This window comes from Drosophila hydei, unplaced genomic scaffold (genome assembly GCF_003285905.1).
Source record: "Drosophila hydei strain 15085-1641.00,03,60 unplaced genomic scaffold, DhydRS2 tig00008119-arrow-pilon, whole genome shotgun sequence".
NCBI lineage: Eukaryota > Metazoa > Arthropoda > Insecta > Diptera > Drosophilidae > Drosophila > Drosophila hydei.
In genome coordinates this window covers 6817662-6831759 of record NW_022045830.1, presented here as the reverse complement: position 1 = coordinate 6831759, position 14098 = coordinate 6817662, and the positions used below count along the sequence as shown (strand labels likewise).

General features: G+C 38.4%; 1 protein-coding gene across 3 annotated transcripts; it reads right to left on the bottom strand.

Annotated features, from left to right (window-relative positions):
* Window positions 1-1326: 1326 nt before the first annotated feature.
* LOC111602007 lies at window positions 1327-2167 on the bottom strand. 3 transcript variants are annotated; one of them, XM_023318894.2, is made up of 2 exons: window positions 2094-2167; window positions 1327-2003 (listed from the first exon to the last, which is right to left on the bottom strand). In XM_023318894.2, exon 2 carries the CDS (start codon window positions 1977-1979, stop codon window positions 1581-1583), a length of 399 nt encoding a protein of 132 aa, XP_023174662.2. In that variant the 5' UTR covers window positions 1980-2003; window positions 2094-2167; the 3' UTR covers window positions 1327-1580. The 3 variants fall into 3 exon arrangements, with proteins under 3 accessions (XP_023174662.2, XP_023174663.2, XP_023174664.2); XM_023318895.2 differs by having other exon boundaries at window positions 2090-2162; XM_023318896.2 differs by having other exon boundaries at window positions 1327-2019; window positions 2094-2148.
* Window positions 2168-14098: the final 11931 nt, after the last annotated feature.

Here is a 14098-nt window from a genome sequence, read left to right as displayed (position 1 = left end):
ACAGCTATGCTTCTAACTTTCTATAAATGGACTATCCTAACAAAAACAAGATTTTAGCATATCATATAGAGATATGTATCTCATTTAGCTCCAATATGTTTCCAATTTTCTTTTTCCATTATTTCTTTTTCAAATTTATTGGCTAATCGATTACTTAATTGTCGATATATCGACTATTATTACAGCTACAATCCAGATATATACATATATATACTAATCAACTCTTTCCATTTTTATTCCATTCTATATACCACCCGATTGCTCCCTTCACTTTTTCTATTTGGCGCTCCAGCTTCATCATTTTCCATTTGGTCGAAAAACATTCGCTTTTCACCTTTTACCGAAAACTAAACAAAAGCTAAAATCCAATCCATGATTTCAGCTACCAAATCCTTTTCAAAGCTGCAGCCAGGTGAAAAATAACAATGTTTTTCTTATTTTTTGTGTATTTATTTTATATTTTTTATATTATTTTATACATTTTTATAAAATGTTTTGGCGAAAACTAAACTGACACACAAATACACACACGCACCCATACGTGGGGTAACTGTAAAAGACATTTTCCACTCGCCTGCTATTAGGTGTGTGCATGTGTCTGCCTGGCTGTCTGTGTGTGTGTGTGTGTCGAGTGCTTTTTGGCTAAATGCGAAATCGATTGGAAAACAATTTCCAATTTTTAAAGAATTATCGCCGCCATATTCGCGCGTGCTATACTAAATCACACATAAGCAACCTCTAAATCTGCTACCCAGCACTCACACTCTCACACACCCACACACACACACACACACACAGAGTACAAACCTTTTGGCGCAGCTTTTCCTTTTTGGCTCGTTTATTTCTTTTTTATTTCGCTGCTTCTCGTGGCAATATTTTCCATTTCATTTTCTGCGCGGTTTGGCTTTGGCTGCATGGCTGACTGCGTCTCTTCGAGTGTCTGTGTGTGTGTTATCTTTACCGCAATAGCAGCATCACATAGACCATTCCACATACATATTCATATACATATGCACTCATATATACCTTGTACATAGAGACAACCCGCAGCCATTTGCTTTTATGTGCCTTTGGGTTATTGCACCTTTGACTTTGAGTTGTTGCGAATTTTTTTTGGTTTTTGGGCCACGTTTTTGTTGTCACCCCCGGGATAGTCTCGAGCCGCTTAGCGAACGCAAGTAACCATTTCACATGTGCCGTTTATTGTTATTTCTTTTTAACCAAGCGTGTGGCAGAGCTGAAAGCAGCCGCAAGTATTTCCTAATCAGGTTTTAACTACTATGTAATGGGATTCTGAGACTTTGGCATCGTTCTCAGCATTTATGCGTGTGTATGTGTGTGTGTGTGTGTGTTTGTGCGAGTGTGCGTGTGTGTGTGTGTGGCAGCAAGGTGCCAAATCGTAATTTACATGGATTCCGTTGAGATACCCAACGAATTGAATTGAAAGCCAGAGCAAAGCTAGCGCTAATGTATTGTAGATTATGCCAAATCCCGCACAGTTTTTATGCCGCACGCATGTGCATTAAGATCTGGATTGATGCCCCAGTGCCTCGTTGCCACTTTGGATTCTATCAACAATTTTATACTATGCTGCTGCTTGGGCTGTTGCTTGGACTGAACCGCAAATATCTGCGCATACGACGCTTTTCCAGATACAGTCTCAACTCAAAAATTAAATTCAGGATGATGACGGTCGACATAAGAGTTGTTATAAGGCCGGCAAAGATGAGCAGGAACCAGTGAAAGTAGCAGGACATGGTCAAAGGTCGACGTAGCCAGCCATCCCAGCTGCCAGTACATTGCTCCGTGACACACCTACCCAGGGCATTCCGTATGCAGCCCTTGGCGCAGCATCCATTCGTACTGAGCTGCCCACAGGCAGTCAATTCCACGCTCGACAGGCTGCAGTTCACATACTGTCCAGGCACAGGCGTCATCTGTTGACCCATCATCAGCGAGAGCAGCAGAACGCTCAACATGATGATGTACTGAGTGTGTATGAGCTGAGAGGTATAGCGACTGTAGTTTAGCCGGTATGGCTACTAAATCATACCGAAATTTTTTAGTAAAGATATTTAAATAATTATACCTACTGAAAAATCAAAGCTGTTTCCGAAAGATATTGTTGTTTGTTGTTTTCTTGTTACATATTCAAATTTAACTTTCATAATTCTTTAAATTCACTTTTTTTGTCATTTGTAAACTCTCACTAAGATCTTAAGAAATTAATTTGAAGCTAGTAGAATTATAAACAACTTAATAACAGATAAACCTTTGAGGACAACTAAGGTCAACTAATACATATACCACAAAACAAAGCAATATTATAATATTCATATGACAGTTTTGTAGCTTATATATATATATATTGTTTCTGTCTGCTCGACATTATTGGGTAACGCACTTTACAAGGTGCGATTAGTTCTGAAATCAGAAATTCGCAATGCCTAACCAAAAATTCGATGCCAAAAGCCGAAATGCGCAGCGCACGAAACCCAAATCAACATTACAAAGTGATTTTAATGTAATTCGTGATTTCGCATAATTATAAAGTTAATAATTAAAATTTGTGTGCACAAAAGCAAAATGAAAACATGAAAATTTAATGTGGCCCAGCTCTCAATTTGGTGCAGTCTCTCTGCCATTTGGTGCATTGGTCAATTACAGCTGGACTTATGGCTACTTATGCATGTATATCCCACACACAAGCCTACCTAGCCGCCACCCCTCCCCCCTGCCCCGTGCCCCTCTCAACTCCCTTACATTTTGCACCTGCAAATACTAATGCGTAAATATTAGCAAATGCCCGAAATATGGAGAGCTCCCATCCTAAAAACGTGAAACGTATAAATTTGAGTCACATATGCAATGTTCCATTCAATGCTGCTGTTGTTGCTGTATTTGTAATAAGCAATCAATTATTATTATTGAATTTAGGCGCGGTTTGTGGCAGGTGTCTGCTGGCATCGGTTGGTCAGCGCTACTAATGCGCCTAATGAGAATTTAAGCATTTGCACCACCTCTCCTCCCCCACCGAACTGGGATCTGTAAAGCACACATAACCTCACACGCATAGCACACATAACCTCACTTATGCGTGCGAGGTACAGTTGCGTAAATACCATTATGTTTGAGCTCATTTAGCAAACGGTTTATTATCCCATTTGCCCCAAGTTTGTGCATTAGACATGTGATTTAAATTTAAATTTAAGGCAGAGTAGCAGAGTAGCTAAAGAGCTGATTCCACAGTCGAAAGGGGCTTAAATCTCCAGCCTTTATTATTTACTTTCTTTTTCTTAAATATATTTCATACAGTCTAATAAAAAAGTAATTTATATATAGATATTCTACTTTCTAGATTGACAAATCATAGTGTAAATAACTTGGGAGTTACAGATATTGTTTATGGGAGTGACTAGTATCAGGCCAATGACATTTGAAATCGGGTCTCTGTAGTAGCTTATTGAAGTTTATTAACTTAAGAGTGAACACTTTTACCGTTAAGGCTACAAATATAGACTGAGTAAAGCAAATATTTCAGTAACATCGATTTATGAAGCTTCCCTTAAATAACCAGCACAGTTTTGAATGTATAATTCAATTTAATATTAGTCAACTGTTACGTGTTTCGTGTTTCTCAGCTGACAGCATTATGATGCGCTACATTTTTCAAGAAAGATCAATTTATACTTTCCTTTATAATTTTCCTGAATGACAATGTGAGTTTAAAGCTTCTCTTTTTTGACTCGACATATTTTATAACATCCGTTCATTCATGTTAAACACAGGATGAGAAAATTATTACATTAGAAATGATATTAAGAATATTTGCGTTCGTCAAATAACCGATCTCAACTGATTCTTTTTCAAAAATTAACAAGTTATTCAAATAAACATTTGAAATATTTGTATATATGATTATTATCAGATATTTTGTATATGATGATCTGTTTAATCTACAGTTGAAGCTACACACTTTCGACTTTCGTTAACGATAATTTAATTATTGTCCGCCCATTTGTGGGGCTTAGACGCCTTATGCACTCTGCACACTTTGCGCACGGCTGTGGCGCAGCTAATTGCAGCAAATCTGCTTTGGGGTCAGTTAGCCGGTGGCTGTAAATGGCGGCAATTGGTGGCAAAGGCTGCGCTTATTAACTGTTAATTGTGCAAATGGGCATCGGCTTTGCGGGGCAACTGAGTGAGACACCTGAGGGGCTGGAGCAGCATATTTCACGTGTTAGGATCTAGCAAGGAATGCATCCAATAAATATAGAAAATGCAATGCATTTTCAAGATAAAACACGCTTTGCAAAAACTCTCTGACAGCTATTGCGATAAAGCAAAAGCAATAAATAAAATATCTGCATACATACATACATATAAATATATATATATATCTGTACATACATCTTTATATATATATAAAAAGTGGTAAAAATAAAATATTGAATATCAACAAAAAGTGTCAGACAAATGTCGCAATTGCGATCCGCCAGATGCAGATGCCGATGCGCATATAGAGCAGATAGCAGCTATACGAAATCCATATTGAAAATTGATTTAAATTTTTAATAGGCCACCCGACATGGCCCGCCCGCCCGACCACCCGCCCGACACTTTGCTGGCGCACTATCTCGCACGGGCTTTGATAAAAATGCAATGCACGCATCAATTGAAGGCTTACGGCAAAAGATATGAAGCGACGGGGCTCTAGTTAAATATGGAAACAATATCGAAATGCCAAAATGAAATCGGGCAGCGCGGCAAAAAGTGTGGCGCCACTTGCAAGGGACACAGATGCGATATATGAATAAAAATATAACATGCCATATACACAGATACATCTGTACAACATATACATTCATTTATATTTACATTTCTCATAGCTCGTAGCTGTCAAATCATATTTTAATCTGCTTTGATTGCTGACTTTTGTGCAAGGGATTTGTGCAACAGCAACAGCAGCAGCAGCAGCAGCAGGCACTGCGACTGCCACAGCAAAAATACAATGGAAAAATTGCATTTTATTTTATTTATGCAAAAAATAAAAACTGCTGTGTGCGTTTTTCATTTGCTTCATTTGTTGTTGCCAAAGTTAAGCAGTAAAATCCACTTTTTACGAGTACACGAGTTGCTCGCTGTAACTCATATGTGCATAAGCGAGCACAAACCCCCAACAGGAATTTGTTATTAAGAGATTGCAAAAACTCTAGTGGGAAGAGCCGAAAATTCACGGGAAAAATCACGACTGCAAGCCATCAAGGCGAATATATATATATCTGTGTATATATACAACAACTGTGAGCAAAAGCTTGAGCCTCATAAACTTAAGCTTGATTATATCGTATACATTTCATGCGGAGTCCTCACTGGAAGCGATCTGATTGATAGTGATAGAGCTAACTAAAACTCTGTATATACCAGCAATAAGTTGCAGTTATTACAATTTTAAATAGTTTTCAAAATCAAGTATAAAATCTTATTCTCTAAGTTCAGTTTTTGAGATAGAACTTTAGATTGAGCCCCATCCTTAAACTTAACTTAACTTAACTTAAGTTTACATTTTCCAAATAATATATTTAATAATAAGAACTATATATTTATAAATCTAAACCTTATACTATATAGCTTTTAATACTAATATTTATTTAATTATTAGTTAAGTATTGTTATTCTAAAACTAAGCCTTATATCTAACCTACATTTTTGTTTATATTAAATGCTTCTTATCGTATACAAATTTAGCTTTTAAGCATATATATGGTAGAGAGTGTATAAATGTAGCTGTCAGATCTGCTCATCATTAACGCCCAGCCTCCACTTCCTCTGCGAAACAGCCCCGTCTCTCTCACATCCTTCTCCGCCAGCTGGCTTTGTCCGCTGACTTAAGTACACATAACCATAGATGGCGCCACTGTGCTAGCGACGGCAGCGTACGCAGAGATTGTCAACATATTAGCTTCAAATTGCTAAAGTTCTGCGACTTTTGCTGTTGCCTCATTTTCTCTTGCACGCATACCCGCACCCAAAAATGTGTGTGTGTGTGTGTGTGTGGGTGAGTAGGTGTCGGTGTGTGGGTGCCGCTGTTTAATGTGCTGTTGCCAACTATTTTAGCCAAAGCTCACATGGGTTGCCGCCAACATGGCCGGGATGCCCGGTGATTTGCTTGCTCAGCTTAACAGGGCCCAGACCAGCTCCCCACACACACACACACAGACACCCTGTCCGTCCCTCCGACCTACACTACCCTGCTTGATCCATACCGCCGCTGCTGCTGCCGTTGAGCTACTTTGGTTGCGTTCGGTTGACATTCGTAAAATCTCAAAATCCCGAAGGTCGTTGCCAGGGATTTTCTCAGATTTTGTTAGATTTAAATGAATTAGTTGCGTGGCCGATTGATTTTTTGACCTTTTTTTCGTACTTTACTTATTCCTTTTTTGCTTAGTTGCAGACAGCCGAATAGGCCACATTGCACATGCCGTGGCCACCCCAACTGCAACTGCAACTGCAACTGCAACTGCTGCTGCTAATGCAGCCGCGGCATTAGCCACAAATGAGGACAAATGTGCCGCACGGCTGATAAAATTGATGACAAAAAATACGTTATTGGGCTAAATGAAAATAAAAAGAATGCGCACTCTGCGTTTAGCAAGTAATTAAAATATGAGTCGAGGCTCTGCTGCCTCAGATGAAATATGCGTCCGAGGCAACAAAGGCCAGCAACGAGTGGAATGGATGCGGGCAGGCATAGGGCTTAAAATGGCATCAAATTTCATATTCAAAATGGCATTTTACATGTTGAGCATAATTTATAAATGCACGCAGTCCAGCAACAACAGCACAGCAGCAGCCGCAGCAGCAGCAAGCAGCAAGGACATGAAATGTGCTGCGGCTGCAATATTTTTGAAGCGACATTGTCGACAGCATCCGGACAACCATCGACGGGGCAGCCAACCTCTACGTCGTTGTCATTGTCGGTGTCGTTGTCGTTGTCGTTCTCGTTGTCGTTGTCGTTGTCCATGTCGTTGCAAACAGCAAACAAGCCACAGTCGCCCGTTTGTCCGTCCAATACCTGTGCCTGTGCCTGTGCCTGTGCTTCTGCCTCTGCCTTTTTAATGGCCCATGCTGGCCAGGGCCAACATGTTGAAAGGATTGCCCAGAGTTATGTGTGCGTGTGTGTGTGTGTGCCACAGTTGATTGGCTGTTATTTTTGGTACGCGAACTGGTCGCAGCATTGTTGAAATTTGCATATCAAAAACTCACACACACAAGCACAGAGTAAAAGATAGAGAGAGGGAGAGAGAATGACTGGGCAAAGGACCTCGTGCTGGACCCATTGTGTGTGCAGATTGCTGTAATAGCCGTGCCCCAAAAAATATGTCCAAGTGCATGTGGCCAGTCCGGGGTTGGGACTGGGCCAGGGACTGGGCTCTATGAATTTATGAACATAATATAAATTTATTTTTGCAACTTCTCATGTTTTTGTTTGGGCCCCAAAAATCTGCATGTGCGCTGCATGCACAAAAGCCCCTCGGCTGCCCGAGGCTGGGCGGGCCGTGGCACAACAAAGGGATTGTTATGTCAGTTTTTTGGGCGATGGGTGTGTGTGTGTGTGTGTGTATGTGTGTTTGTGTGGGGTGTTGCATTTACTGTGCTTTCGAGCACGTTCAAGTTTATTTATGCGTATGCAGAATACTTAATGAAAATTTAAATGTAAAAGTTACTCGTAGATTGCTGCTGCAGCTGCAGCTCCAGCTAGAGCTGGACATGTAGCTGCTGCAAAAGCCAGCCTGGTTACAGCAAAAAAATTGTTAAGCGACAGCAATCAGCATAGCACAGACAGCCAACAGCAAACACTCTACTTAAATAAATGAGAATTACTCATGCATGGGCAACGGCACAACACAATAGACATAAGATCAAAAAACGAAGCCTTAAAGCTGCTGCAACTATGGACTGACTTTTTCAGTTAACTATAAAGTATCCAAGATATTCTCTCTTGGTCTAAAAGAAATCATGCCCTTACACTGAACGAAAAGGGAATCTAAACTGTTGCAATGCTTTCATATCAGCGAAAAGTTCGCTTTTTAATGAATTCTTTGACTATTTTGAATGACTCAGGTGGCACACATATCACAATGTATTATTAGTATATAAGCCTTTGCATATGACATCTCTTTTTGTATATATTTGTTATAGTTAGCAACTTTATCAATTTGAAAAGAATTCCGATAAAACTTGGCTTGAATAAAAGTTTTGACTGTGGCGTAAATTTGGAAACTGAATGCGAATCGCATAGAATCGCTGCTTCTTATAGCATATACTGTAGTTATGTAAATTAATTGATACTTTTTTAAAATATTGAATGATAAGTCTAAGAGAAATATTTTATCAAACTGTTATTTTTATATTCTATAAGTTTGCCTGGGCTAAAAACAGTTTTCATATATTTGTATACGAAATTTATGTGCATTTGCTTTCGTAGCAACAACAAGTCAGGTCTTCTAGGGTTGTAAAATTGAGTATTTAAATCATAAAACATCAATCGAATTTATTAATCAATCTACAAATAAAATCAATAATTATCTATCTGCCAAATTATGTGATCTAGCTTTAGCTTCCTCAAGTCAAGTCTTTAGATTCAATTTCGACTATTCAGACAAATGGATGCATAATGAGCAGTTTGAATCATATACAAACCCAATATACTCTTTAACTTTCTAAATATATATATATTATATATACTAACAAATATATATACCTAGACACAGTTACATAACGCCACTTGACAACTCTGCGCAGTTGTAAGTCCAAATAAAGTTGCAATTCATGAAAGTGCAATCTGAAACGACATTAAAGCGATGCTTTATGCGCTTCGGTTCAATGTTTATTAAAATAGTAAAATAAATAAATATATTTCCATTGCGTAAAGGATAAAGTATAGAGGATATAAGAACTGTGCCACTAAGCTGGCCATAGAGCTTTTGAGTCCAGTTCGTGCTTATTATGCAAATGGCCAATGCCTTGAGACATTTTTCTACTCCTTTTAATGCGAATCGCAAAGCCCCCTCCAGCGGCCGCCAGCCCCCTTCCAACTCTTGGCCGGCTCACATAAAATCAGCATCATTCGATTTAGATGCAAATTCATCATATAGCCGGGTATTATGCGCCGTCCGAGAGGAAACAATAAGAACCAAAACTGACCAGCGAATGCGAGTCCAAATTGAAAATTCAACCTTTGGGCCGCCTGCCTTGCATGATGTAGCAGAAACCTTTTCTGTTTGAATGCCGCTATAAAGTTGGAGCCTTCTAATTTCCCCACATTGTATATACGTATAAAAAGCGTCAAAAATCCAATTGCCATAAATAAAAAATGAAACTTTTGAAGTTGGGTGGGGCGCAGTCGGGGCAATGTTAGCTGTGTGCCTGGCCAACTCGGCTCGTAACTCCATCAAATGATGTACAACTTAACACATTTGCTGTATAAATCTTGTTCTCGCAACTCGAGTTATTCAAAAATCGCTTCTAAATTGGCTACAATCTGCTGCTGCTGCTGTTGTTGTCTGTGGCATGTTTTGTTTATTTTTTTGCAGTTTTTTGTGCAGCTTTCGATTTGTGTGTAGATTTTGTGCACATTTATCTTGGGGCAGCTTATGGAAAAAGTTATGAAATATGCGCACGAGCATCGCACAAATTGTCTAGGGCCTCAACCGGGGGCAGCAGCGGGGGCAGGGACTCGAGTCCGTGGTTTGAGTGTAGCAACTGGAAAGCCGTTACACACTGAGTCTCAGTGGCACTGCAAAAGTTGGACTTAGCCAGTTGCCAGTTGCGAGTTGCCAGTGCCAAACAACAAATCGTCGGAAAAGCTGTTTTTTTATGACTGGTCACAGTTACTCACATTCACATTCACATTCACATTCACACACTCATACTTATACTCATTCTCGTAGTGACGTGCAAATGTACTTGACAACAGTTTTTCACTCTTGACTGTGATACATAACTTGTCATATTTCGCTTAATGGCTACAAACTAAAGTTTTATTAGATTTGAAAAAAACTCTGATGGAATTCGTGAATATGACATTCAAATTGATTAAAAAACCAACAAATTATGCGTGGGGGTAACACAATTGAATAAAATGAGACTTAACGATTGCATTGGTATTTTAATATTATTTTTATTTTATTTTTAATATTTTTTATATACAAAAGCACGACTTCTCTCTCTTTATCTCTGTATCTCTATCTATCTATCTATCTAGCTATCTAGCTATCTATCTATCTATCTATCTAGCTATCTAGCTATCTATCTATCTATCTATCTATCTATCTCTATATTTCTCTATCTCTCTCTTTCTCTCTGTATCACTCTCTTTATATCTCAACCTCTCCCTCTGTATCTCTCTCTCTCTCTCTACCTCTCTATCTCTACCTCTCTCTGTCTGTATCTCGCTCTCTATATTTCTCTCTCTCTCAATTTTTCTTCCTCTCTCTCTTTTACATACCAACAATCCTTGCAGAAGTCTTCCAACTCAATCTCCTCAAAACCAAAATAACTTGGCTGGCAACCGAACAGACAGCAGTCGTAAGCAGACTAAACCGTTTGTACCTTCTAAGCCATCCCCTCAGAGCAATCTAAAATTTAATTATTTTCACATTACCATAAGTCTCCCTTTTACCCACGACCACCTCCACTTATTATGCAACAAATTTTGCAAATGTCTGCAAAACAGTTTCAAATAAAAAAATCTCTCGCTCGCCAGATTTCTACATTGGTCCAGTTCATGTTACGAGCATAAACGAATAGCTACTGAAACTATTCTGAATAGGAAAAGGATTCATTTATAGATTAATCTTAGAGTTCTTGTATCTTGAGAAACTTGAATATAGAAATGAGATTTAGAGAGATATGAATATAGATAGACAGGGTTAACGCACTTAATTGAAATCACTGATCAGTTCCAGTTGGTAAGGTATTATAATATGTGGTTTATGATTTCTGATTTCTGAAATGTATATTTATATAAACATTGACAAGATAATTCGGCAAGCTTTATATTAAATTCTAGGATATTCAAGCTGACGTAAGCTTAATTCAGCTTGAAGCAAATGATGTACAATGTTCTATGCCACTAAGCCAGTCAGACAATCATTCAAAAGAGAGATATAAATATTGAAAATAATAATAATAATAATTTAAAAATAATAATAATAATGTAATATATTTAATATATATCTCTATTCATATATAAATAGCTAATAGCTAATCATCCGTTTGCAAATAAGTTAAAGAAGCTTAGCAACATAGAAATATGCCTTAGTATTACTATGAGTATTATGTTTTACTAAGAATCAAGCCTAATCAGCTCACCTTTTACCAGGAACTATGAACATATGAATGAATCCCTAGCTGCAGCCAAAAAGCAAAGTCAACTTCATTGTCTGAGCTGAAGAAATCATTCAGCTATCTGCTAACCACACAGACACACGCATGGGGTGTATGTGTGTGCGTTAAAATTAAATAAAATAAAATTAAATGTATATAAAATTAGGTTAATGTTTGGCAACGGCAATGGCAGCAGCAGAGTAAAAGGGACATACGAAAAAAGCGCCTTGACAGCGGGCCCTTTTATTTTATTGTTATGTAGATGAGGCAACAGCAGCGAGAAAGCTGCGACAATGTCCTGCAGAATGAACGCACTTGCCACACGCTTCCAGCCACATACGTAGAACTCCGAGCCCCCCTCGACATGCCCCCTCGGTGGGTCGAAAAAACATGCGACTTAAACAGGACTTATGGTTATCTGCGCATTTTATGGATATTGCGCTCAACTGGCAAAGCATTTCGGCCCGCTTTCCAATGCGCCCTGCCGCCCCCCGGCGCTGTGGCAGGCACAAAATAAATGAAGTTACTTGCCACCCATATGTTTGCTAAATGTTCTATGTAAATGTTAAGAAAGCACTTTAATTTGCGAGCCTCTGTGGCAAGGACATTAACTTAATGGCGCGCACCGAAAGTGAATGAAAGTGAAAAGAATCACAGACAACTGCCTGCCCCAGTTGCTGCCTCTGCACTGTGCCTCGCCCAGCTTCGCTAATCGAACTTGAGGCGTTAGCTGGAACAAAAAGAAAGCCAATTAAAAGAGCATAAAATGCAGCGACAAAGTCAAAATATGAACTGCAACAGTGCAATGCAACAGAATGTGTCCCAAAATAGTTGCAACAGCAGCGCGAGTTAAGCCTAGTTAAGCCCATGTGCATGCTACATGCTGCATGTTGCATGTTGCCCATGCAACATACCAAACTAAAAACTGCTCCAGCGTCGACAACGTCGCGCCATTTGTCGCTCGACCTAAGCCCACTTAAGCCCTAAAAAACAGCAGCAACAGCAGCAGCAGCAGCAGCAGCGGCAGTTGAGCGGCTGTTCGATTTGACTTATGGGTTCATTTGCTTAACTGTCAGTCAGTCAGTCCGTACCGCCTCTATTTATAGCCAGCCGGTTAAGGCGGGCGTCTGTCTAATATAATCTGAAAAGAAACTGCGCCAAGAATTGCACTTGAAGTTGCTGCTGCCGCGGCTGCTGATGCTGGCAGGTTGTGCCACAAGTTGCAAGTATTAGCTGGCTGCCACTTAATTGACAGCAATTTCACGCACTGGCAGGCAACGCGTGTCGCTCAATTGTTTCAACCAAAATATGATCAAAAATGTATTTTTTCCTTTCTTTCTTTCCTTTTCGTTTTTCAATTTCGGTTCTCAATTGAGGCATGTCGGCAAGCAAATTGCCTCGATGGCTGCCTCATTACGCCACTGAGTTGTTGCCGCGTTGCATGCAACGTAATTAGATGTGAAAGTGGATGCCCAGCGCCTCCGCCGTGCTGCCCCAACCCCAAGCAGGGGATTAAGATGCCACCAAGCAGACAGCTGAAGCTGTGCTCATATTCAAATTGTCTCGGGCTAGTTCATATTTGTTGTCTCGGAGCACGCTTTAAGGACAACTAAATATTATAATAGATATAAATACTGGAGATCCGGGCTGGAACTATGCTTGACTGAAGGGAGACGTGAGCAGAGCGAGCACAGCTAGAGAAGTTTCAAAAAGCAAAAGTCTTAAAAGCAGCTGATGGAGCTCATCTATAGACTGATATGATTAAATGAGTAAGGGAATATAGGTGCTAATGGGGCTTGACTATGTGACTATGATCTAAAATGCAAAAACCTCTCTCTCATCACTTTTCATGGAAAATTTTGTCAATAGAGAATTATTATTTGTTGTCGATTCGAATGACTTTTTGGAATGTTTTCAAAATATTTTACACAAATATCTATACTCATATGTTCGTATACTTCACTGATATAGAAATATAATTCCATACTTACACACATCTCTCTTTTATTAAAAATTATCAAGTCGAATCTATCTTTTAGTACTATAAATAATAATTTAAAATATGTGACTATAATTATTATAAAGAAAAAACAAAAGTCAAATATTCAATTAAAGAACAAAAACATAATATATAATTAATAGAACTTGAAACCCCATAGAGTTTAATTTAAATTATTATATTTAGAATTTGAATTTGTTAACGAAGTTTTTGAAATATTATATTTTGTTTTATTTATTGAATTAATTTAAAAATAAATTATTAATATATAATTTGAATTATTGTATTTAGAATATTTTTGTTAAGCAAATATGAATGAATATAATTCTGTAAATATAAAAAGTAAATAACTTTAACAATCTTAGGTCAAATAAAAAAATTAGTAAATCAAAATAAATATTAATATATAAATAAATCTTATGAATTTTTGGTCAATAAAAATGCATTCCATCAGATATAATATATTTTAATAATTTTTATATTTTAAATATTTTATTAAAATGCAAGTAAAATATAGCAAAGAATTGTATTTATGTATTCTACTAGTTCCATAACTTCAGCAACAACTCGATAGACAATAAAGCTTTAAACCTGTAGCAAAATATCTCAAGTGACATCCATTAAAATGGCATGCGCTGCGCCATTTTGTTGCTGTTGCTGGTGGAGTTGCTGCTGCTGCTGCTGCCGCTGCTGGTGCTACGAGCAATA

Excerpts from the sequence above, each read along its gene's own strand:
- LOC111602007 (XM_023318894.2), bottom strand. The coding sequence starts at position 1,979 with ATGTTGAGCGTTCTGCTGCTCTCGCTGATGATGGGTCAACAGATGACG.